Raw genomic sequence first — 26,713 nt, 5'->3', positions numbered from 1 at the left:
GAGAACACAGTTAATGTTAACCAAATAATGGAAAGATATTTGCAGTTGAAAATTGATTTTTTCACTTAGCATAAGTGTTTCAGAAATTAAAACATTTGCAACAGTGCAATTCACCTTACTACATATTGTGGGAAGAACATCAGTATGTAGCTTATCACAACTTTTTATCAAAAATTGATTGGCTTTTCAACTGCCTTGATATCACTGTCTGTATTTTTCCCAAAGCACTGCAAATGAACAGATTTCTTAAAGGTATGTGCTGTGGATGGACTGAAAGTTATTGTGGTTTTTTTCTTGTCAGAAGGAACTGTATTAAAAAGTTGCAGAAATAGCTTTTTTTCTTTGAAGACAAGTAAAGCAACAAGTTTATCTGATCTCATAGGTGTGCAGTACTCTGGGTATTGTACATTGCTACCCTGTTGTTTGTATTCCTAATGTAGTAACATAGAGATTTCCAGCCTATTTTTAAACTAAATATTTTGTGTAAGAGTAGCAGTCTAGCTGTGCAAAGTGGAGTAAAGGACTAATTTCTGTTGCATGTCAAAATATCCTTTGCCTCTACAAAATCCTGACAAAATTCATGGCTCCATCTTCCTCAAAATCTGGTTGTATATATATTTTCAAGAAACCGAGTGAAATGTTCTAAGGAATATGGATGATAATCATGAAAATCATAAAAGTCAAATTCTACTGAATTTCTGCTGCTACTCAAAATTATCATTTTTTTTTTCCTGATTAAATATATGCTGCCTATTCCAACTGCCTCTGAGAGTACATACATTTGAAGATCATGGAATAGTAATAAATACAACTTGATCTAATATTTATTGCCCTTCACCAACTACTTAAGGCATCAGAAGAGAGGTTTGCACATATATTTATTAATTTATTGATCATTATGTACGTGTGAAGCAGTTGTAATTGTTTTTATTTTGTGAAGTAACAATACTTTCATTTGCTTGTACAAATTACAGATGTTCTAGAAGTTCTTTGATTTTTCAAGGTAGTGCTTAATATAAAACATTTCTAGTATAAGTTTCATCGTATCTACGGAACATACTCTGTGCTTCACTGTTAAGTTTCGTGGCTGGATGGTGTAACCTAGGAGACAGATTTGCTTAATTGTTATTTTTGCAAGAAATATCTAATCACAAAACCATCATCTTTCTCAGAGCAGTTCAGAAATATAGATATTATCGTAGATAACTGCCAACTAATTATTTTGTTCATTATGTGTTTCTTGAGCATACACAAGACAAAAATAAAAAGTAAATAAGTAAATAAAAACTGACAAAACCTAGGGAAATTCACCTAGGAAAAAATACATATTATCATATTGTTCCTAATTTGTATTTGCGTTTTGTTTCAAATGTAAACAGCTGGTTTTATACTCTGAAGTTGGCATTTCTTTAATACAACTTCTCGTTTTCTTAAATGTATTTTATCTTAAGTCTTTTTTTAGTTAATTACTTGGTAATGCATTGGTTTAGGACTGCTGGCATTTTGTTTGGCAACCAGGTAATCGATCAGACTGATGTACAGATGTCTTATCTATCAAGGACTGAGTGAAAGAGATTTGATTAGTAAGGAAGAATCAAGACATTGATTAAAGACATTGCCTAAGCAGATCAAGAGTTATGTCTGTCATAAGTGGCTCTTTTAATACTCTTTCTTTGGTCAAGTTAGAAGGAGCTGCACCGTGTGCCTGCCAGAGTCCAGGAGTGATTGTGAGGAAAGAAACAAATGATAAGACTTTTGAGGAATGTGAGCAAATAGAAGCAACTTCCAGAAATCAAAAAAAGAAGACGTACTTACAGATGTCCAGCTGTGAAAAATGGCTGATAATTCTTGTCCTCTGCCATGCAGGGTCTTCATCACTTCCCAACCTTGATTTCCCCACCCTAAGTCTCTCCTGGTCCATTCCTCTCCTATTTCAGAGCCTCTTTATTTTTCCTGCTCCAGAGCTACATCCTTCCTCCTCACAAATCCACTCTGGTTAAAGGGAAACTGGCAACCCTCTGTCATAAATCTCTGATCTCAGGATCTGTGCCCTTCTGATTGCCAAGCCACCCTAGAGTCTTTCATACTGACCTTCCCCAGTCCCCCAGTTTTCAGCTGTGCTCCCCCTGCCCTCAGCCTTTCATGTCAGAGCCCTAGGGTATCCCTGCTTGCAGCTTTCATTCTTCCCAGCGAGATGCTGCTGTGGCATGCACTCTACTTCCCCCACCAAGATGTGCACGATTACTGGTGCTCTGTTCGACAGAAGTGCTATGACAGTATAAATTTCAATTGCAACTCCATTCTTGGTTACTCCTTTCAAAGCACTTTTAAATCAGACCCTTATTACTCTTTGATTCTGCCCCCATACCTAGTTTCTCATCTCAGTTTAATTGTGCTGCTTCTCATATATGAAAACTAGTGGATTGGTGTTGCTGTGAAGATTTTTTTCACTCTTTATATCCTAGAGCTTAGGAATTGATTAGTTGACTCTGCCACCAATGGAGGAAACTATAATATCACTGCCTTGTTAGACTGAAAACGTTTTCGTCTTGTAGCGTACTGTCCCTGAAAATCTGTAGAATACTACAAAGGGGTCTATAAAAGGCAGCTAATAAGGTTATTATCAATGTCTTAAGATAGCTGTACAGAAAACAACTCATAAATTTTCCAGTGCACATGCAGAGTGAAAGGTGGAAGCAACTCCTGTACCAAGATTGCCCCAAACCTTCTGTTACCAAATGTTGCTATGTTGTTTGCAGCAGAAAGTTGACCATGATGTGGGATAGTTTGACTTTCAAATACATTTTCAGCCATATTGTAAGCAGTTAAAAATAATAGCTTTCATATTTTTTACCTTTGAAAATTTTCAGCTGATTTTTATCTACTAGGGGGTTTAATCGAATTGAAAATAAAAAGGAATATAAACATATTTTTTCCATTTTTTTAGCAAATAAATATTAAAAGCAGAATATTCTGTGTTGTCTTTTTTTTTTTATAAAGGTAAAAATGTATATATTTCCCACAGACATGAAATTTCTCATTATTTAGTTAATAAACATGGGGGCAGGGGGGGTGTATTTTTAGGCATTTGGAAGTAGTGCAAGAACTATTTAGGTAACTCAGTAGGTTAAAACAATTACAATACACTTCATAAATCACAAGCAAACAAGATATTTTAGGGAAGGAGTGTGACGGATGAGGTCACTAGATATACAATATGTCATTTAGATAACTGAAGCCCATATTTTTCCCATAATGTAGTAGATGAACTCATTAGTTACAATGAAAACCAGTAAGGAGGAGGCATCTGGCTTCCAACTGCCTGTTTCTGACAGGGTTAAGATTGCTGGGTATAGTAGTGTTTCTGCTTTGTCTACTGACATGGCCTTGTGCTGCAGAAAAATGATGAGGTTTGCTGAAAATTTACAGGCTTACTGTCACAATATTATAACACAGACAGATGCAATCAGTTATATTTTTGCTTCTGTTCATGTTTATCATTTCACTAAGTTGTTTTAAGTTTTTTGGATTTTTATAAAAACATATGCATTACCGGTTTAAGATTTTTAGTAAATAATGTTATGAATCAGTATTCAGTTCTGATTCTTTATTCCTGAATTCTGAAGGCTACAGAAGTACTATGACACTGCATAAAAGAAGATGGAATAGAACTTGTGGATATGCATCATTGCAACTAAAATTGGTTGGGTTTTCTGACCCATGCTCAGGAGTATATAAATTACCTAAAAGAGTATTAATAATAACGCTGATCCAGAAGATATTATAATATATCTTTTCAGACATATTTATCTGAATTTCAAAAATACTCATTTGCTAATATTCTTAATTGAGAGGCAATTATTACTCAGTTTTATCTGTTCTGAATTTATGTTCCTTTGAGTTACAAAAAGTGAATTGGACCTTTTAAACCCTTACTCATTTGGCTTGCTTGACCTTTTAAAAATGAGAGTTAAAGCATTGTGTTTAGGTAGTTTTTTGAGATTTTTATTTGTGGTGATAAATCGGACTAAGTTTAATTGACTTAGTATAGTGTATTTATATAGATACTGGAGACACAGTTAGTTAGAAAAGAAAAGATACAAGTCTGGTTTCTGTACAAATGAATTATCCATACACTTATCTCTATATAGAATAACTTCTCTTGATATTTTTTCCTAAATAATTTTAATTAGTGTTATGTATTGTATAGTATGTCATATCTAAACTCTATATCCACAAATTTAATTTTACCTCTATTCTTAGCTTCAAAGGGTGCAATCTTCTAGGTATTTTATTCTCTTTGGGGAACAAAGGATTACAAAGCACCTGCAGAGTAATTAAGTACTCTCCTATTTATAGAGTCTTGAAATTAGTTCTGATTTTTGAACTTGCTACTCTAGCTGGAAGGCTATTCCAGAACCTTAATTCCATAGCAATGGCTGTCACTTCTCAATTTAAATGCATTCCTGGTGAGTTTGAACTCAGGTTTTCTCATGCCAACTCTCCCATTTAGCTTAAATCCTTTTTCTGGAGTTTACATCCCAAAAATATATGTACGATAGCTGCTATATACCCCCTTGGTATTAGTTTGGCCAGACTGTATCAGCCAAACTCTTTTTTTCTGCAACAGTCGATTGCGGTGGATCTCCACAGTGGCACAACCATCTTCCTCAAATATAACAGCATACACAGTATTCCGTAACAAACCCTACCAAACCTTCTCTAATACCATTATTACTTAACTGTTGCAGGACCTATTTCTTCAGAAAAGTTTGGAATCACATTTGCCTTTTCCATGGCAGCGCTGTATTGGTACCTGAATAGTTACCAGTGATTGATGTATCCAGCTCCTTCTCTTCAGTCATTTCCAGTTGATGAATTCCAGTTATAATGGGAATCTCTGGGTTAGTCACTGGATGCATAGCTTTTTGCTATTAAATGTAATTTGCAGTTCTGTCATAATGCCTTCTTATAATCATCCTTCTGTGCATCAATTGTACCTTGTAACTTTGTCATCAGCAAATTTCACCAGAATGTATTTACTTTTTCACCTGCAAACTTTATTAAAATTTTAAATGAGAGAAATCCCATGGCAGTTTTCCTCAGTCTGATGTTTTTTCTTTTGAAACTAGCTGATGACTCCTTCTTAGCCAGTTTCCTTTCCCACCTTCTATTAATTTCCAGATTCTCCTGACTAAATTACTATCTGTTGTGACAAGCCCAGCTTCACTGAATTTTATTACATTGGCCCTTATTTTCTTTGAGTGATAAATATTTAAAAAGCTCTTTTAGCAAAGCCATTTTGTAATGTGTCTCATTCCATTCCATTACTATTATTCACTCCAGAATAAATCCTGAAATCTTGCTTTACTACTGAAGGCTTGTAGTTGTCCAGATAATTTTTTTCTGCCTTTTTTGAAAAGAGAAAACGTGTGGTTTTCTCCAGTCCTGTGTTGCTGTCTCCGCTTACCTGTTTGGCAAAAGTACTCGCTACTAGACCAGTAATTTCATAGACTGTTTCTTTCAAAATTGGCTTGGAGTCAGTTCTTTCCCATGATTGTAATACACTACAAATCTTTCTTCTGGTTTAGTTAGGGTATTAGAATTTCCACAACCACATTTCCATTAGCTTTCCTGTCTTTAGTTTTGTGTTCAGCATTGTTGACCTTAATGAAAATTGAGGTTAGGTGTACTCTAACTTCACCATGTAGTGGACCGACTTCTTTTTTCACTGTCCTCTTTTCATTTACATGATAATGGAGCCTTATGCTATTTTATTTACCATCCATCACAAGGGCAACAATCTGCTTGACTGGCAGTCCAGTCCTACTCTTCCCTTCGGTTGAGAGGTGTTGTCTTTGTGTGGGTGAAGTTTAAAGAGAAAAACAAGCAGAAAATTCATTAGGATCATTCTGCGGCTCAGATGTCCCTCTGTGCCAAATATAGGCAGTACTAAGTAGATACGCATTTTTTTGCTTCCTGACCCAGCAGACGCTAAGTGCATTTTATGCAGCTCATAAATCCAGTTTCTCCTTCCTGCTTCGCAAAGCAGGGCTCATATCTATTTGATAAGATGTGTTTAAGGCACTTAGGAAACAGAGAAGAAGGAAGTGGCTTCAGCCTTTATGGCTGTTAAAAGAAGAGAACAATACTCCCTATAATGGGTTATTCTGCTTTGTATTTTTAACAAGCCTCTTCTGTTCTGTCGATATCTGTTAATACTCTTCCACATGAAGAGGTTTACACTACCAATAGTTCAAACACATAGATAATCTCATACAGAATTTTTTACGTACATGTGCATACACACACACTTATGCCCATATGGTAAATACGTAGATATTTTACACCTGACTGTATCAAACAATTTACAAGTTATATGTTTTTTATTAAAGTTACATTGCTGAAGCACATTTTGTTTGGAATAGTCAGAAGGACAGAGCTTCACCTATGTTGTAACATATTCTCCATAATATCTAAACTGATATATCAGAGCCATCAAAAAGAAAAATAGTGTTCCTATTTCATACCTAGGCCAGCTAAATTTTATAATCAAGACAGGTGATCCAATGAAAACAGAAGTCCATTAAATAGAATATCCAATGAAGACAGTTTGATAATAAATTAAAAAAAAACAGTTTGACTGCAAGCTCTTTGTCCTTAAAAATAGCCACTGTCTGTTGCTCTAAAAAATTGTAACCAAAAAGATGAATATAGAAGTTATTCACAACTCTAGCTAACTTTCTGCTAAGGACAGCAAATTATTCTTATCTAATGAAGTTGTTGTGTCTGAAGTAATTAATAGAGGTACGCTTTTCTCGGTTACAAGATGTCATAGAGTCCGTTTCAATCTGGAAGTGTTCCAAACTCAACAGATTTCACTTGCCCGTCTCTGTAAAGCTCTGTTTATTTTGTTCTTAACATTTGCTTGAAAGAACTACAGAATTTTACCTTTTGTGGGGAAGGGGGAGTTGTCTAAAGAATCAGCACTTCTTTTTTTCATTCATGTATAAACAAACTTGTATTCAGTGTAATAATATGTGTGTAAAAATGTGTACAATACACATTTTAAACAAAAGACAAAGCAAACAAAAGGTATAGCAGTTTTCTTTTGAATGCAAGCTTAGTATTTGCTGACAGAAATAAAGACTAAATTTTATAGTAATCCTAAAGCGTAAGTGATTGCATTTTTCTCTTCCAGTAGTCTCACACATCATACAGATACGCAGCTGATAGGTTATAATTTTTAATGTCGTTCTTGCTGGCAGTATTTTGCTATTTGATTACTGTGTGAGTAGTGGGCTGTAATTTCTAAATGTCACTGAGCTTGCATAATGCAACTTTGGGCTCCTTCTTCCAAGCCTTTATATATGCCAAACAGCTGTTGAAAGCAAAATGTTTTGTATGTAAAATGTTTTTAAGGTTTAAACTACTAGGATTTGTGGGCTTTCTAACACATTTCTGTCTTGTAAAACCTTACGATATTTTTAGGAACAAAAATCAAACTGTTTTATAAATATTGTTCATAATCTCTATTTCACTGCAGAGACACCAACTGTATTTCCAGAAAATATCAAAGATAAAGAAACACCGACACCAGTTGAAGATATTCAGCTGGAAAGCTCTATTCCTCATACAGATTCTGGAATTGGTGACGAACAGATGCCCAGTATTTTGAATGGGACAGACTTGGAGACCAGCACAGGCCCTGATGCTATGAGCGAGCTGTTGTCTACTTTGTCTTCAGAAGTGAAGAAATCTCAGGAGAGCTTAACGGAAAGCCCCAGTGAAATCTTGAAACCGGCATCATCGATATCCAGTATCAGCCAAAGTAAAGGCATCAATGTCAAGGAAATACTGAAAAGTCTTGTGGCAGCCCCTGTTGAAATTGCAGAATGTGGTCCGGATCCGATCCCTTACCCAGATCCTGCACTGAAGAGAGAAGCTCAGGCTATTCTTCCCATGCAGTTTCACTCATTTGACAGGTATATGGATGGATTAATTACTTTATATTGATGTAATTCAGGAGTTTGGAGGATTTTTTTTTTTTTTAAGATAGTTATTCTTCTATTGGTTTGTATTAGACTATTGAACAGCTGCATTACTTCTCCTTTTCTGTGTTACCAAACCGGGCCATATAGTATAGACAAAAGTAATTCACCTTGTTTTTCTCTGCCAGCAGCAAATAAAACTCTATGAGGTACTTGGAAAACAAGCCTGTTGTAAAGAAATATTTTTGCAATGAAATCTTTTTTCCTTTAAAACAGCATTTTAGTGAGGAGGAGGGATAATATCTGCTTATACAGAACAGACTGTGCAGAAATTCAGTCAAATGTTCTTTCAAAGGCTTACATCTTAATTGGATCCATCATTGTAGTGTTTTCTGGTACTGAAATGCTTCGACCATGGCAAATTGTTTGCATGGTCATGGTGGAAAACAGTTTCCTTTCATGTCTTTAAACACCAAATTTGCTCAAAAGTTAGTGTTTAAAAATAAACTGCTGAACATCTCCACAAAGAGTCTTTTGTTTCTCTTGTTTAGGTTGTAACTTCCCAGCTTCTAATGAATATACTTTTCTTTAAATGTCCAGTCCATCTCAGTTATCCTGAACTTAGAAGTTGTGATAAGATGTACAATTGGCAACATCCTTCCAGAAGAAGGATAACCTGATCCATTGTGGGTTCAATCTTAACCTGTACAATGAGCTAACTCCTATGAGTGTTGCTGTGGTTACATTTTCCAGTATGACAACATCCCTGCAGTTTCTTTATAAAAATGTTTTTAAAAAAGTAAAAAATGGAATCAGGACTTTACTCAAAGATATGGTAAAACATGTCTCAAAATTTTAGGCAAAGCTGTAGAAATACATTAGTTCATCATGCAGGTACAAGATTAAAATTCTGGAGGGAATAAAAAATAAAACAAGAAAATGTCTATGTTGTGATTTATGCAAAAAATCCATCTGCATTTACACAAAACCTGCAAAAATGTTAGCAATGTCTTCATTAAAGTCTTAAGAAAAACAATATACAATCAGTGTTTCCAGCGTAAACAGTAAAATGCAAGAGGAGACATGAGAATTTTAGACTAAAAGTGAAGAAGCGCTTTTTCATTATGAATTCCATAGAAAAGCTGATGCCTTTTTGTCTGTATATACGTGTTAGTACTGAGGCTGCTTTTCTGAAATAATTCAATAAACAATCAGATAGCATCTGTTCTAACAAAGAAGATTGGGTCAAGATAGGAAAAGTGAAATGTGCTTTAGAAGCAGTGAACATATCCCTTTCTAATAATATTTTAGGTCTTAAGGACATTCCAGAGAAAGCTCATTTAGCAACTATTTCATTAAGAAGGTATTTTTTTATTCATCAATCTGCATGTTTTGATTTTAGAGTGATTTCAGTGGGAAGTGAAAAATTTTTCTTTCCTGTACAGTTAGGAATTTTTCCTTATTCTCTGTGAGGAACCATCATATTCCAGAGTGCATTCTTGTACATTAAACAGCACAAAAATTTGTGCTGCATGTAGAATTAGTAGCACCTAACTGTAACCACCAAAAGGTTACTTTAGTTGAACCTATTGTTGAACCTATTCAGCTGCCTGGGTCAATTAAGAAAAATACTTAATTCAGAGGGTTGTTGTTAATTCACAAAATGCTAGACACCTAAATTGAAATGGAGCATATCACATCATGAGATGTCTTTGTTATCATTAGAGGGAACTTAACATCAAGATGATTGAAGTGATGAGTTTTATTCTGCATTTCTAAATTATAGCTTTAGAACAAAGCAATAAAAACTCCAGAGGGCTGCAGTAGGTTGGCCATAGCTTGCATTTAGTGTGAGCACCTCCATTAGATTCTTCTTGCAACAGTGTGACCACTTGTGCATTTTGAACATCATTAGTAGTAGTTGCCTATAGCAGAATTATGGAATTCAGAGGTACTTTATGTCTAGAGCTTATAGATTTTGATAGGCATTTCATACTTAGTAAGCTCGCTTAGGAGCTAGAGGGTTTAGTGGGGCTTTTTTCCTTATCCTGTTACCCCCCCAACCAAGTTGCGATTCCATGATTTCCTGTACAAAGTGTACAGCTGTGTTTGCATCTTGGTAGCAATATGTTGTACCATGTCAGCCCTTGGCATCGTTTACTTCTTCAGCAAAAAAAGTGGTAGTGGTTGAAGTTTAGGCAAAAGACAACCCATTTACATAAATTTTGTTGGGATATTTTGTTTCTCTTAAATAGATGATCCTGCTATCCGATTTTGGTGAGTGAGGTAGATCATGCTTTTTAATATAACCAACAACTATGAAGAGGAAATTCGCAGGTTCAGGCAGGTCCCAGCAGATCAGGAAGCATTAGATTCTTTCCTCCACCTAAACGGATGTTATTGAACTGTGGGCATCTTGATAAAAAAACCAATGTTCTTAGCCCACAGGACCTCAACTGGCTGGTTGCACTTCATGGCGGCATTACTGAATGATGACCACTGTTCAGGCAAATACTTCTCTGTGCAGTTTGTTCATATTTTCAAAGTACTGACTTGACCACTGTGGCAATCTTTGGAGGCAAAAGATGGTTGGTGGTGTCGCTTTTCTTTTTTCAAATTACAAAGGAGAGCAGATTGAGATCCTCACCCTGTAACTTTTCAGGGCAGGGTGAAACAAAGGTTAGGGGGGAAAAAGCTTGAATAGTGTATTGAAATAATGTTAGAATTAATTAAAATATTAATTGAGGAAGCAACATGAATTTTAGCTTGGGGTGGTTTATGACCATTTTGTGTTGTCTATTGTATCCCAGTTATCATTGAAAAACTGAAAAAAAATACAGTGTGATTGTTTTTCCATACTTGCTCCTGTAAATATAATTGTGTTTACTGATATAAAATAAGAATTAAATAATATACACTGCATATTTTTTTAAAATCTAACACTATGTCTGTGGACCATATTTCTGTAGGATCTTCTGTTGCTGTAGTTTATGCAGGTTTTGGTACTTCACTGAGCAATGTGGCTATTGGTCATGTTCATTCTCTCTAGGGAGAACCATGAGCAATGGAGCGTATTGTTTTGTCAGGTTTTATTTGTTTCAGTTTTTATAAAATATACACGGAGATTCCATATTTATAAGCAAATCGAGGTTAGAGACATGTATTTTTCTTAGTCCTTGTGAGGCTAGACTTTCCTTGTTTTATTTTTGCATTTGGGTGGCTGATTGCCTTGTAAAAGAAGAGTTGAGGTAATAAGGAATCAGTAGAAAAATAACAGTAGTTTTGTTGTTTTAGAGATATTTCTTTAACTATAATCACTGATCTTACATGCAGGTAAATGCCATATAAAGCAAACTCCCGTAAACAGAATTGAAGTTAAGAATTGCATTTTATCATTTTATATGATGTGTTTTGCTCTGCATGCTTTTTTAATTGTACATTGCTACTGTGTTCCTGAGTCATTTTATAATAGGCTACGGTGTATTCTGTAGAATTTGTGCGGTTATAAATGAAATATAAAAGCAGAAAATGTGTCCAACATGTTTTATCAAATAGGACTTGCGTGTAGTTAATGTATGCAGCAGTTCAAGTACTATCGAATGTAAATGATGAGGTGATATTGATGAAAGGAGGGGATTGAGGTCTCGGGGGGCACTGATGACGGATTGAACAGAAGCGGCCTTGCACCGCACGTAACTCAAGTCTGTCGTCTTCACCGCTCAAAGCCGTAATGGGAGGTGGCAGTCTGAAATGAGTTGCCAAGGCAAAGAGTATTATTTTTGAAATGCTTTCACACAAATCACTAGGCCCTGCATACAACTTAGTTTCATGCTTTAATGTCATCAGGAGGCACAAATTGGTGTGTCTAATTGTTTGCCACCTGCCAGCAAAATGAGCTGCCAGCCAGCCAGACGGGTTTGATTGTCTGTCAGCTCTTCAATAGATTGAGAGTGACAACATCAAAAATTTCACTTCAAACTCTGAAGCTTTGAGCAGCTTTTCAGAGACCTCTTCCCCACAAGTGCTTCTGGACAACTGCATTTTTCAATTAGTTTTCAATATATCGCTGCCTTCTGCCTCATCTGTCTTAAGGTAGCTGTAATTACATTATGAGCTATATAAACAGATTTCTGGGACACTGGAGCCTGGATCCTCAAAGTTATGACATGTCTTTTAACGTCAGGCTGAATTCCTTGAAAATGGCATCCAGGATGACATTTTTAGAAGCAAACACAAAGGGTTATTTCACCTAGATTTGCAACTAATGGAGCATAACTCACCAATAATTCCTTTTTGCTTTCTCATCTTTCGTCTGACAAAAATCAGTCCATGTTACTGATTTTTAGGGTTTGGGGATTTCTTGTTTCTGGTTTTTTGTCAATTTGCATTTGTCCCACTGGACACAATGTAGGCCATTAATGTTTGTGAATTTATTTGTGATTCTATCCAGTACCACATTCTGAAGCTTACATTTTAGTTTCATTCTACTTTTTTCTAGTGGAGAGGTTTTAGAGGGGTGCTGTTACTGAAATTGAGAGTGCTCTCGGGTTTGTGTCTCATTATTTTTTCAAAGTGAGGTAATCTACAGATATTGTCTCTACTTAGCAGAATTATTTCACTAGAAAGCATGCTTGCATAAACAGAAAATCTGGAGTTCCTGGAAAGGAGAAGTTCAGTCATTTTTGCTGCTATTAAATACCTTACACCTTTTAAATCCATTATCAGTTCACAAATCAGAATACTATGGGTTTGCATAGTTTAAATACTCAATGAAGTCTTTACAAGCATATTTTGAAATATTTTGAAGGACACGAGTTTGAATTATTTTAGTCTTGGGTTTGGGTTCCCCCTCCCTACCTCCCCAGAAGGTCCTCGGGGCCAGTTTTAAAGGTATTTATATGCTAGAAAAGCTGGACATCTTGTGAAATCCAATCAAAGATGATACGTATCCTGCCAGTTAGTACAAAGAAATAAGATCTTTCAAAAGTATGTTTAGATAAAAATCTATGGTTTATTTATGTAGGCTATATTTAGAAGGACTGCTGAGAGTATCTATGTGGTTTACATGAATAAATTTTTTTACTTTTTTTTTTTTATGCTGATTGACAGATTGGGAAAAAGACTAGAACTGCGAGAGAAGATACACTGAAGGCTCAAATAGAGAGATTCAATATTTGTCTGTTTTATTATTGCCCACCTTTGGGAGATTATTGATATGCACTGGTCTACACGGTCATTTAAATAAAATAGCTAAATGAGGAGATTATATTCCTGTTAGAGTCGTTAGATTCTCCAAAAGATGATTGCTGAAAAATAGATTCGATAATAAAAAGGAGTTATGAATAAATACATGTTAGTCTCCTAACAAAAAAGATTACTTTTCAAAGTTCATAACGAAAAATACTTGGAGGAAACAGAGCACCTTTCCTGTGAATCGAGAAGGGACAGTTACAGGCGCTGTCTGTACTAAGTCGTTGCATTCCCCTTTACTTTGGGTATCACAGTAGTTTGTGAACAAGTGAATGAAAAAACTAAATCAGTAATGTGGGAATTAAGTGACTCATCTGGGGTTCCAGTTCAGTCTCAGTAATTTTCCTGATCTTTGTGCAGTGGAGACTGTGGTCCAAAGGAAAGACTTGAGAGCTCCTCTCTCTAGAATACCTTTTCTAGGGCAGCAGTTAAAATACACGCCGGAGAACAGGAGATATGGTTTCAGATCCTGTTAGACAGAGAAGGGAGCTGATGTTGCCTTGTCCGTATTCCTACAGAAGGTCTTAGCCACTCATTTACTAAATAAAATGAGGGACAAGGGGGAAGCGCACCTCCTTCTCAGCTGTTCATTTAGAAAAATTTCATCTCCAATTTATTAGTATGTTCAAGTCAAACAAAACAGGATATATTAACCCTCAATTTTTTTCATCTACCTGTAAACGTGTTCCTCTTGTTTGTCATTTAGCAATCTACACCGCTAACTCTTTCAAGGCTCTTATAACCTGTGTGATATGCATCTTTTCATATTCATAGGCATGGAACTGTAGCTGTATCTCAACTGAAGCTTTATGTATGTTTTATCCAGAGAAACCAGCATCTGTCTACTCTTTAATACGATTCACTGGGTATACAGGTGAAAATTATACTGGATTTTTGTCTTACTTTTTTACCCCAATAGGCCACTGTAAAGTCACTATTAAAGCTGTTTTGACTGTGGCTTTTTAGCTCTTTCTTTTTTTCATTTTTTTGCATCGCAGAGGCAGGATTAGGTTCCTCACCCATCCCCAGTCTATACCTCATGCTGTTCATTTCTTTGTTTTTTTCTTTACTCGATTACATTTCTGGCATTTAATACATGACATTTTCACTTATATTCCATTCACATTCTTCAAACTCATTAGATTTCTAGTATTTCCAATTTCTCTGTTCAGCCAGGAACATTCATCTTCCTTGATAGTTAGCTTTTTAATATCTTACAGTTTTCCCTTGTTTCTTGACAATATTTTAGATCATTTTAGATGCTTCAGCTAATTTATCCTGAATGCAAAGGAGATGCTAGTGACTGGGAATGTCATTGGGAGTAAATACTCACTCTGCTGCTTTATCTGAAAGCAAAGATCAATGATCTTCATGTCTTTGTCCTTATACCACACCCGAGATTATTCCCTTTCTTCTCTTTAGAAACAAACAATTTGTGTTTAGTAGATGAGGATCATTTAATTTAGTTTAAGATTTGGATATTTTGATCAATGTGTAGTATCAAATGATTGAAAGAATCCGTAGTAACTGAACAATCAGCACTAAGGTTTCATTTGCATAAGTCTCAAAGATTATATATTTCTGTGAGCCTTCCATATCTTTTTAGTAAGCCTCACCTTTTTTTTATCCAGTTTTTCTTCTCCATGACTGTTGCCTCTGAGTTTCCTCCTTGATTTCACATGAATCTTATCTTATTGCAGTCAGCCTAACAGAAGGTTGTCTAAAGTAGGATTCAAAATCTGTTGTTAGTACATACGCACGATTGCTTGTTACAGACTCAAATCACAATCTGGGGCTCAAATCAGAAAGAACGGTGAGGAATCAGCAATACACATAAAGGACTGGAGATGTACATAGGTATGGAGAATATGGATAACTTTCAGAGAAGAAATACTAAACTTTCTTTTTAGAGATTAAATTAATCTAACTGTAGGAACAAGGTGAAATGTAATATAGCAGACAAATTGTCCCCCATTTTCTACTGGGATTTCTTCTCAAACGTCTGGCAGAATTTGCTGTTTGACACAGAATACTTCTGTGAAAAATCAGCCTGAAGTCTGTACTGCATTTTGAAGAGCACTTCTTGAAAATGCTCATACTTTCTGTTGCTGGGGGGGGGAGGAAGGGAGGAGCCAGAATATTAATTCAGCCTTAAGAGGTTTCACATATCCCAGAAGAGTGTAAAGTGATTCTAATTTAATTGCTGCTGCTCAGATAGGTAGCACAAGACATCCAGTATTGGAGGCTTATCTCTGACCTCTTGATTGACCAGAGTGATTAAGCTGCAAGGCCTTTAGATTTTAAAATGGCGAAGAGGTACAGAATGTGGATCACAGAGAAAGAGAGAGAAAATATAATGCTACATAACCTGATTTGACTGTCACCAGCACTGGGTAGCTCAATTTTTAAGTAAAGTTAATTTGAGAAAGTTTTTTTTTTTAATTTCTATTTTCTCTTTTTACAGTTCAACACATTGATGGTGTTATTTTCTGTCTAGTTATTTCATGCAAATTACTAAACCCCAGAAGAATCCTGTAGCCATTTGCCAAGGTTATTTAATGAACCTGCAATGCACGAGTGATGTGCAAGCTGAACCAGCACCACTCATCTTAAACACAATGCAAATTCCAGTGACTTCAGGCTTAGAAGTACTATTTGAAAAGGGCACTCATCGAACAACAAAATAGTGATTAGTAGTCACAATTCTTTCTAAAATTGTAAACTCCCTGATGAACAGAGAAGTAAAATCAGCTGCTATAGCCAATTGCTACTAATCTTTTGTTGACTAAATCATTGAGGATCATTTGGGACCATGATGATATGATTCAGAAAAATGTGGACCCCTTTGGAACATTTTGGAAGTCTGAAATGTATTGTAGAAAACAAGGCCTAAAAGTAGATTTCTCTTCCTCCGTGAAAGAAATATCTTAATATGCTGTTGGAATAGTTTGATTGGTTAGAAGAAAATATTTTTCACTTGAGAGAGCGGTCTGTCATCCTCTTTTACCTTGCTTGTTCTCCTGTTCCTCTGACTTTTTTGCACATTTTTGACCACTCTATTGTGTTGTTCACACATTTTTTCAGTCTCCTTCATCTGCGTGTCATTCTGTATTCACTCGCTGTGTTTTGTTTCATCAGTAGGAATGAGACATTTTGACAAGGTCACCATGTATGAAATGTCAGAAAGCTGCATTTTCTTTCAGTTTGGGATGTCTCACTGATTTTGCCTGTTCTTCTGGTAGAGAGGTTTCTCTTGATGTTTCTTGATCATTTGTAATTAAATAACACTTGAACTGTCTTAATGTCCTGATTCAGACCTACAAAAGAATGTCAACCATATGTAGAGCATTAGTATTTGTGGGATCTGGGCAGGATTGTCCTTTCTTGCTATGGGAGCTGATTTTCAGTCTTAAACTATACTCTTAAGAGTGTTCACCTTTATAGGAGGCCAGTACATTTGAGGGTTGGACTAGATGATCTTTAAAGGTCCCTTCCAACCGAAACTATGCTATGATTCTGTTACATCTGAGGAGTGAAGTGGACATATGTGGTCTTTGCTGTGGAAAGCTAGGCGATCTGCTGGATACTCTGAAAGAGCACTGAGCTGTATGAAGATAAGGAGGAAGATCTTTAATTTAGCTTCATCTTCTTTGGAAAAGTAGCAGGAAAACAGGAAATGCTTTTGCAGCAATTGTATCAGCAATTTAGCAGATACTAATACCAGACCTTATATAGGAGCGAAAAAATTATTTTACTTAAAATAAAACCCAAACCAGAACAGATTTCACTCACTCACACTCTGTCATATGTTTGCAAGCACTAGAATGGGTTTGTGTCTAAGGAGTCTGCCCAGAAGTTGGGCACCCCCCATGCCTGTGTCCAGATGCTAGGTCCAGGATCTGCTGCAATGGCATGGAGAGCATGGGATGCCAGCCGTCAAGTCTTCCTTTGCATCTCCTATGTTCTTCATAGGTTAGCAACTATTTTCGGGTTTTGGATATGCCTTTTTTTGCCCTTGTGGAGGGGCCAACAGTCTCTCTGTCCTTCCCCACCTCTTTGAATGATCACTGTTCACTGTTTTTGTCTCCAAGGTCTGGTTATCTTGTGAAGCTACAGGCATGCCTGTGGTCTTTGATGACCTGATAATCTAGGTGCCATTAGCATAGGCCAGTCTAAAATGCCTTTTCCTGCTGTGTCTTTCCTTGTTGTGCCTCAGCACTCAAATATTCCCATTCATTCTTCATTCACACCAGTCTTAGCCTTTCTATTGCAGTTCTCTACAAAGGTGCTGTAGGTAATGATAGTAGTTTCCTTATGAAATTAATATAGTCAGGAGATGCTCCCACTTAAGATACAAGTACTAATTTCTTCTTGTGTTTCGATGGCACTACAGGGACTCTGCTCTTGAGTCCTTATTCAGTATTCCTGAACAACCAGAACTCAAGTATTTGACTGAAGTATTAATTGAGCTAGAGATCTCTGTGTGTAGATAGGAGCTAATTTTAGGAAATTTCATGGGGCTATGGAGCAGATTAATCTAACCTATGCAGACCCAGCTTTATTCACCTGTAACTGCTGCTGTGTAAGCACTTCATATCAGCAAGAATTGTAAGAGATTATTAACTACAGACAAAAGCAATTATTTTAGGGTCGCATATCTTAATCAATAGCTATTGCATTGTGCAAACTCATCCTCTCCTAATGTAAATTGAAGGAGACAGAGAACCATCAATATGCCTAGAATTACCTTTCTAATAGTACCTGCTTCAGGGTAGTGGTAAAACTGTTGTTCAGAATGCAGAGACATCAACTGACAGTGTTACCTCTCTAAAAAGAGTGAGAAAAAATTGCTTAGGGATCATTTTGTACGCTGTCATCATATAAGAGATCACAAAAAATAACACCTGTATATAATTCTCACAATGACATCATTAATACAATTTACATCACCAGTCTTTAAAATCCAGGGAGACTGAGGATTTAGACATGTATGAACAAACTACATTACTGTAAAAAATTGTTCCGCACTTTTTGATCCATCATGTGCCATCGTATTTTCACAGAAGTGTAACAGAATAATTACCAAAGGAAATTCTAGAGCAAAATGTGGCCTTATCACTCTAAATAGTTGCACCTTCTTGCTCTTTTATTTGATCACAATGATTAATTTTAAAGAAAAGTGTATCTGCTTAACCAGAAAACATGTATGATGACAAAAATGTATCTTTTAACATTTACTAATATTATTTGCTTCAGGTTTGTTTTTCATTCAGGTTTTCTATTGAAATAGACTTTCTAGGCCAGTTTTTAATAGATGAATGGAAATATTAAATGGAAAAACATAAATATAGTTGTCTGCACTATGACAGCTGTCCAGTGTTGAAAAAATATTAATTAAGTGTCTCTAATATTTTCCTCCTTCTTCCGTTTTAACACACAACAAGTCTTTTAGTTTTGAGATTTGAAAAAAAGAGAGTGCTTTAAGGTTAAGTGAGAATGTGTTTGTTAGTGTTTGTCTGAATGCCATGTTGTATATATATATATGAAGTCATGTCAGATTTTTTGTATGAAAGCCCTGTTCTCTTCTTAAATGCTTGAAGTTCTTAAGACTACTTTTTAAACCTTATTTGTAAATGGACATGATATGAATGTTGTGAAAGCAAATACATTTACTGTGTTGCATTTTAGGTGATCAATTTACATCACGTGCTGTTGATTTAAATGAGTATGAAAGCTTTCCAGAAGGCTGAGTGCAAAATTATGTTTGTTAGTCAACTTTATTTGCAAGACCAGTATGCCCGTGGTACTGAAGAATTAACTACTGTATTCAAATGTTCAGATGACTGGCAAAAAAATTGTCATCTTTTAGATAACTTTATTAAGGTCAACAAATTAACATACTCATTAAGACTGCATGCATATAGACTGCTCGTATGCTGGCATCGTTACCAACACATTTTCTTTGCAAATCTAGAACACAGGTGATAGCAGTGTTCACAATGTATCAATGAAGTCTTTCCGTTTTGTGGGCACTGAAAGACAAATTAAGTTTCTCAGAAACACATGAAGCTGCAGACAAGGGATAGGAGTATGGGTTTAGGGTCCATTAACATAGTCTTATCCTATTTCAGAAAGGTTAAGAAAACTGGCGCTGTTGTGTGTTCCTCAGCAGTGGCGTTATAACACAGCATAGTCCCATCACAAACAAAAACTCCTTCTAATTCCATTGTGCAGTTTTACTAACCTTCCATTTCTTTTTCCACAGGAGTGTGGTGGTACCAGTAAAGAAACCCCCTCCAGGTAGTCTGGCTGTTACCACAGTTGGAGCTGCCACAGCTGGGAGCGGACTGCCACCGGGTAGTACACCTAATATATTTGCTGCAACAGGAGCTACACCAAAAAGTATGATTAATACAACAGGTATTGTCTTTAAATATTTTTGTGACCCTCATTTTTTCTTGTTTGTTTTTTGTTTTGTTACTTTTAGTGGTGTTTTGTTTTTTAATCATCTCTTTTGTTTACTGTTTCTGTACTTCTTAAATAAAAATCTGGAAAGATTAAATCTCAGCCTTTATTAGAGCCAGTGTTTTCTCTTGACATTTGTTTATAATCTTTGATAGTGCACGTTGGACTTGCACAGCCTTAAATAAGTGGATAAATAGTCTTAATACTGGTTTATAAGCATAGCTTAGAATTGAAATGAGCTAACTTCTCCAGTGCTCTGCAGTAGAGGATGTATGATATATACCATTTAATCCCTCCTTGTGCATCAAAGAAAGCAAAGACAACTAGCTACTTAATAAATGTATTGTAGATCATGGAGGGTTAATAAATTTGGGGCAACTACTATTTGCCAGTGAAAATTATGCTATGATATTTGGAAGGTGTCTCAGTAACAACTTACCTAGTTTAACCATAGTCACATCTTACCAGTAGTTGTTTATTGTGATCTATAGAAGGAGGACAAGACCTTATTTTTTTAATTATTTATAATGCTAATAATGGGATTGTCTATCATGAAGGAGCCTGTTGACCGTGGAGACTCTGGTTTCCATTCAGAAACGAATCCTTACTGAGAGCAACTGATGTTTACTTAAAGTCCTTTGAAATGTCTGGCTATGGTCTGTTTTCTTTCTAAACTAAGCAAAAGCACTTGAGAGAAGAGCTCTCTTCAAGGATATCACAACTTCAGTCAAGGGTTGAGAAAGTGAAAATCTCCCTGGAGTTGCAGAAAATGGAGGGGGAAGCTTTTGGCATCCTTCTGCTTCATGGAATAATATGAAGACACACTCATTTTTTTTTTTTCTTTCCTTTTGCAGATTACCTTTAATACCTGGTAATAGAACTTTGATTTTTCTAAGGATAAAAAAAATCTTAAAATCTAATTATCCTGAGGCAGATGGGAGGAATGAATGCTCTGAATAATGTTATCACTTCTATGAACAGTTCCATTTGCGTAGCCACTTCTGTTAATCTTGAATGGATTTCCTTTTAGGTACTCTTATGTCATGCAAAAAATATCCTACATTGGAAACCTTGTTTTCCAAATGATACTGAATAGTGTAAGCTTTTCAGTCTTCTCACTGATGAAAAATCTGAACTGTTTTGGCTGGAATGTAGTAGCTCTTCTTTGTAAGTAATTACATTTAAAAATCAGTAATTTCCCTGATACTGTTCTTAGTAGAGGACAGTATTGCAGATACCATGGTACATTCACTGTGGATTAAAGGCTACTTTTTTTTTGGTAGATCTTACAGCTGCTTTTTTTTTTTTAAATGCAACTGGTTTTGTCCCCTAGTCTATGGATTAGCTTGATTAAAGGAAAAGTATTGATTCAATGGAATTTCAGCAAGTTGGTTAATTAGAACTATATGTGTACTGAACTTCCTTAGTGATCTTATTTGGGAAAGCCTTTTTTGCCTGAATTAATCAGAATGAGCTTTATTGATGAATTTTCTTAAGAAATGGTTTGAAAAGTCCTTCCCCTCCAACCTTTTTTTAAAGACTTGAATTTTATATCAGCACTTTAGAAATGCTAAACACGTTAATAACAGTAAAAAAAATGTAGTATCCCATTGAAAACATAAATTTCTATTAGATTAATATGCTCATTTTTCCATTTTTAATTAAGCTATGCCTATGGTGGTTAAAACAATGATCATGTATGTCAATTTTTGAGATATATACATGAAGTATCCAGATACTTTCTGGTTTATATACTTGTAGTCTGTGAAATTATCTATGTTATTAATGATTTTAAAGTAGTGTATAGAATTTCATTGAAAAGCACTTTTTTTTTTGCTATGGTAAAAAAGAAATGGTATACAATTTTTTTAGAAACACTAGATGTCCCCCCAAACCTATTTACAGTTGTTTTTACAGTATGTCACAGATACTCTGGAAATACAATTTCATCTTTGAGGTTTATTCTGTGCTGAACTTGTGCGAAAAGTGGTTTTTTGAGTTATTCATGGATTGCAGTCGGTGTTTACATTCCATCTGCCATCGCTGTCGTAGTCAATGTCGCTGTCACGATGTAATGAGATGTATGTTACTGAAGTCCTTTGAGTGCTTTGAACGTGTCTTTTGGGAGATAGGTTATCTTCCTTCATCTCTTTATCTAAGAAACTGGTTTTATAGGTTTTACATTTGATTTCTGAAATTCATATCCTGATTCTCACTTCTATGTTAATCCAGTAGTTCTAAGCCTGTTTGACTTTCTCTTCTGGGAGCCTAGATGGTTAAACAACTTAGCAACTGCATTTTTAGAAAACAACCTTAATGAAGAAAATTTGACTTTGGAAGGAAAAGGGAAGAAGTAATAAAAATATGTTACCTATGCATATATGAATATAAATATGTAAATAATATAAATATATAGATAATACAAATACACATGCCTGCTCACACGCACAACACATATACACGTGTATATGAAGCCTTAATCATTTTTAAGCTACCCTATTCACAGCTAAGTTGCTGTCATTCCGAGGCTGTGAGAGAGAGCCTACCTTACCTTTTTCTGTTTTCTTCTCAGTATGTTCAGGTACATTTACAATTTGTATTTAGTCCAAGTCAGAACCCACAGTGTAAGCCGCAACCCAGCTCCCACTTGCATAATTAAAACAGCAGACAGAATCAGTGTCCAGTCTAAGTCCTGAACCTCACCAGCTACTTCAGTGTCAGCAAGCCCAGCAAATGCTGTTGCATTTTGATAGTTTTGTATGTAAATTTTCTTAAATGAACCAGTAAAATTCTGATCTTTACTTTAATTCTTTTATCAGTAAAAATTATTTAAAGGCAAATTAAAAATAAAAAAAATTCATCCCCACTGAGAACTTTTCACCATTGCCAGCATTTGACCTCTACTTCACTGTCAGCTGGCTGCTTAAGCAGTTAAGAAACCATAAATGCTTTGTAGAGCTTTGCAGGAAACTGAAAAATAATATATACCTGCATAATGCAAAGGACAGTGATATATCAACTGCTAAAGCTGACCAGCAACAGGGGGTTACCAGTTACAATTTTAAATAATTGGCAGAATAATGCTGTTGATCTCCAGCCCCTCATTGCTAACTTGGATAAATCTTGCCTGTCACCCTCATCTCCGGTAGCATCGCAGTCCCTAGGCTTTGAACTCTGAATCCACAACGGTTCGTGGCTACCTCTCTCACAGTGACGTGTTGCATGAGGGCTGCGCGGTGGAACAGGGACAGCATTTATCACAGTGCTCTTGCTGCTGTTCATGGCCACTCTGAGCCTTTGCTTGTTTGCTTCAGAGAGGCTGAACTCACAGTGCCGTTTCAGCGAACGTGATAGATTGGCATTTAGAGTCTAAGTTTAGCCCTTAGCTCTGACCCAGATCACATAAAGTACAAATGTATGCTCTGTCTGCATCTTTTCTCTGGGCAGCTGTTCACAACCCATTGAAATGATACCCCTACTGCCCTCCCTACTTTTAAGATCTTGAAATTCTCCTTCACTCAAGGAAGGAAACAGAAAAAGTAAAATTAGAGTCTTAATACTCCTCAGACACTAGTTTTCCCCATTCCTTCCTGAAGAAATATACATTTTCTATCTTCTCTGTCATTTCTTGATTTGCATTTTATTTTCTGCCTGTAGTCACAACTGGGCAGCCAAGAAGTGTGTGCATATATATATTTTTAAAAAAAGCTAAACTTCTCTTCTCCACTCAAACTCATGTTAAATATACCTTTATTTTAGAAAGATCTTGCTTTACAGGATGATGTAAAAATGTTTTCATCTTTGGAATATAATTTGGGAATAATGAAAATGAGGTAAGGATTTATTTTGCCTGATTTTTCAATAGCTTTTTAAGCTTATTATTGTTATACTAGCAAAATAAGGTATTAATTTATACGATAATTGTATGGAATTGTTTTAGAATAAATAATGTTATTTCCTTATGTAAAAGTAGATGAGTAAGACAAGGACTATATTAAAAATCTCTAAAAGTTATGTTTCTTCAGACTGAATTAAGACCTGTATTTTTTGGGGGACAGGTGCAGTAGACTCAGGATCTTCTTCTTCCTCTTCGTCATCCAGCTTTGTGAATGGTGCTACCAGCAAAAATCTCCCAGCTGTCCAAACTGTTGCTCCAATGCCAGAGGATTCAGCTGAAAACATGAGGTACACAAGTCCTGTCTTTCAATATTAATTATAATTCCTCCTCCCACAACAGCTTCCTACATACAAAATACTATAAAAAGAAAAACATATAAAAATATATTTCAGCTCATTTAATGTGTGTTATTGTAGTTATTAATGTAGTACAATGTGTACTTATATACTTTTTGGTACTAAAAAGGTATATACTAAAATAACACTTCACTGAAAAGTCTAACTTCTAAGAATTATGCCAGACACTAGAACTTCATTAAAAGTAATTTTTCAGTGAGCTGGCTTTTTACATTGCTCAATAATGAGAGTAAGAATTGGGACGCAAGCACAACTTGGTGGAGTGGAGCACTAGCAAGTGGAAGGAGAGAGACAACCTCTTCTGAGCAAACAGAAGCCCTGTTTAAACTGGAGAGGACAAAACCAGACATGTGTTCATGCAGCTAACTAAATGGTGCCCCAGATCTGAGTTGGCGTTGCAAGAGACACATGCTGTGGGATAGCTAATGCCCCTCTTATGCTGACTGGCAGCCAGGAAAATGCCCTCTGAAATTCCCGTTAAATATCTTTGTATAATAGGTAATTATTTTGTAAAGGTATTCAGTTGTTCTGCAGCACACTTCAAAGACAAATTGTTGACCTTTTTATGGTGTGCCACTGTCTGCCCTAAAAAGCTGACACTGGGATAGAGACATATATATATACACACATACTAAGGAGTTGCCAAGTGTCCCTTAGTTGGCCAGCCACTTCAAGGTATGGTTTTAAGAAGATTGGAGACAGAAACCATCATTCCTTGATGAACTAGAAAAGAAATAATAAACTTAAATCAAGGTCCCTAGGTAACCTGTAAAAAAAGTATTGGTGCTTCAGTGATTTAATACACAGTGCAAAAAATGCCCTTTTTTTGTTGGTCCAACGTGAATTGTCAGGTGAGCGGTACACATGGAATCACAGCGATGGGTGCAGGCCCAGACTCAAAGTGTGAGGGCTGTTGGCTCAACTCCAACAAGATGCAAATGATCAAGGAGGGAATGACCATTTGTACGGTGTTATTTATTGCTTGACAGTATTACAAGGCAAGTTAATAAAATTGTGGCATAATTGAACTAGTGCTTTTGCTTCTTGTCTTTTTCATATGTTAGGACAGCACTGGGGGTGAAATCTTTTTTAAAGTTCAGATAGTGAATATGTTAAAATTAAACTGGATCATTAATCAGTTCATTTTTTCAGTTATTTTAACCAATGCAATGTTCTTGGTTTTTTCACAAGCATTTTGAAAGTTTTTGCCCTGGAGTCAGAGAAAAACTTCAGTTGCAACATCTAGAATTCAAATTTTGAACTCAGAATTTGAACTCGGAAGTAGTTGTAATCTGAATAGTAAATGAAATTAGCAACTGAAAAAACTTATGTCAAAAACAGTATCAGACATGTAGATAACTTAAAAGCTAATCAGCCCAAGAAATGTCTTTGGGGCTTTTGTCCCTTTTCTCTGTCTCCACCCTTAGCAAGAAACAATTAAAACTTTATTCTGATAATACATAACTTCTGGGTTTTTCACTTTGAATTCACTGTGCTTCAGCTTTTGTAAGATTAAAAATCAGAGGGGTTTTGTGGGGTCAGAGAGCATGAAGTGCAAGCTAACTTATCTAAGCCTTCCCTTATAGCAGCTGCATAGGAAAAGAGCTACTTATGGCTGTAGGCTGAGCAGAGGAAAGTGAGCAGGAGAGTGATCTTGGACTTTTAGACATTTAATAATCTTGATTTGGAGGTAGAGGTTTGCCCTGGAATGAGGTTGGGAAGGTAGCATTCTTGGGACGGGGACAGTGTGTGCCCCCACCTCTCTTTGCACTTTCTTTTGACCAATTCAAGCAACAGGTAATAAAAACTGCCCATAGGATTATTTGGTCTTTTTGCTCACAGGTTTAAAAGTATTTCTTCTAATCGGGTATTGCTACTGTGTTCTTTCAATCTTTCCTCTCCCAGTTTATCACCTTTTATATATATGGAAACTATATATATTTATATATAATGTATATCATTTATTTTCTGATGTGTGTTGCCATTGATCTGCAAAATAAATAACCTTGAATTTAGAAGCTTAAGAGTTTATTTGTCTTGAATGTTCAGAAACGGGGAGAAAAAACACAGTATTCATTCTTTACAAAAAACCTGCAAAATCTCTTAGTTCAGTCATGAAAATTAGTTACATTAATCTCCACAGGAGTTCCCTAATGATTGCAGGATGTGTTATAAGGTATAATAGATGTTAGAAACAACTGTAGAATCAGATCAGTCTCTCTCCTCTTTTGCCTCTCTGTGTGTGTATGTGTACAGGAGAGGCAGTAGATGGGCCATCTCCTCCACTGAAACATTTTTGTGATCTCTGTGTATGATTTTTTTCTTAATTTTGCTTGCTCTGTTTGAAACTGAAGGACCAGAACTCCAGTCAATTTTCAACATGTAAATGCACCAGGGATTTATATTAAGAAAAAAGGAATATTTTTTTATTTATTTCTCTATTTAAATATTAATTTCTGTCCTTTGATATGCATTTTTAAACAGTGATAAACTTTGTTCTCACATTTTCACAGAATACTATTCCCAATTGCCCATGAACAGATCCATAACATACAAGATCCATCAGCTATCCAACTGATAACAAGGTGTTTAGTAATAGCTCATCCAAGATATTGATTAACAGCACACCAGCACCTCCCATATTACTTGAATCTTAAATAAAAATTGATCTTAATTTAAAAACTTTTGAGCTTGAAATTTTTTCAATTGTATGTAAAGTTTTCAGAGTTAAATGAACTCTAAAATTAGGCCTT

General features: G+C 35.8%; 1 protein-coding gene across 1 annotated transcript in view; it reads left to right on the top strand.

Annotated features, from left to right (window-relative positions):
- Window positions 1–26,713, top strand: part of NBEA (neurobeachin) — a 513,899-nt gene that overhangs the window by 200,061 nt on the left and 287,125 nt on the right. Inside the window, 3 exon segments of the mRNA XM_035900172.1 lie at window positions 7,547–7,985; window positions 19,507–19,661; window positions 23,765–23,891. Coding sequence (XP_035756065.1) covers window positions 7,547–7,985; window positions 19,507–19,661; window positions 23,765–23,891 — 721 coding nt within the window.

The sequence above is a fragment of the Egretta garzetta genome, unplaced genomic scaffold (genome assembly GCF_000687185.1).
Source record: "Egretta garzetta isolate BGI_Z169 unplaced genomic scaffold, ASM68718v1 scaffold40, whole genome shotgun sequence".
NCBI classification, from domain to species: Eukaryota; Metazoa; Chordata; class Aves; order Pelecaniformes; family Ardeidae; genus Egretta; species Egretta garzetta.
This window is presented reverse-complemented; position numbering and strand designations above follow the sequence as displayed.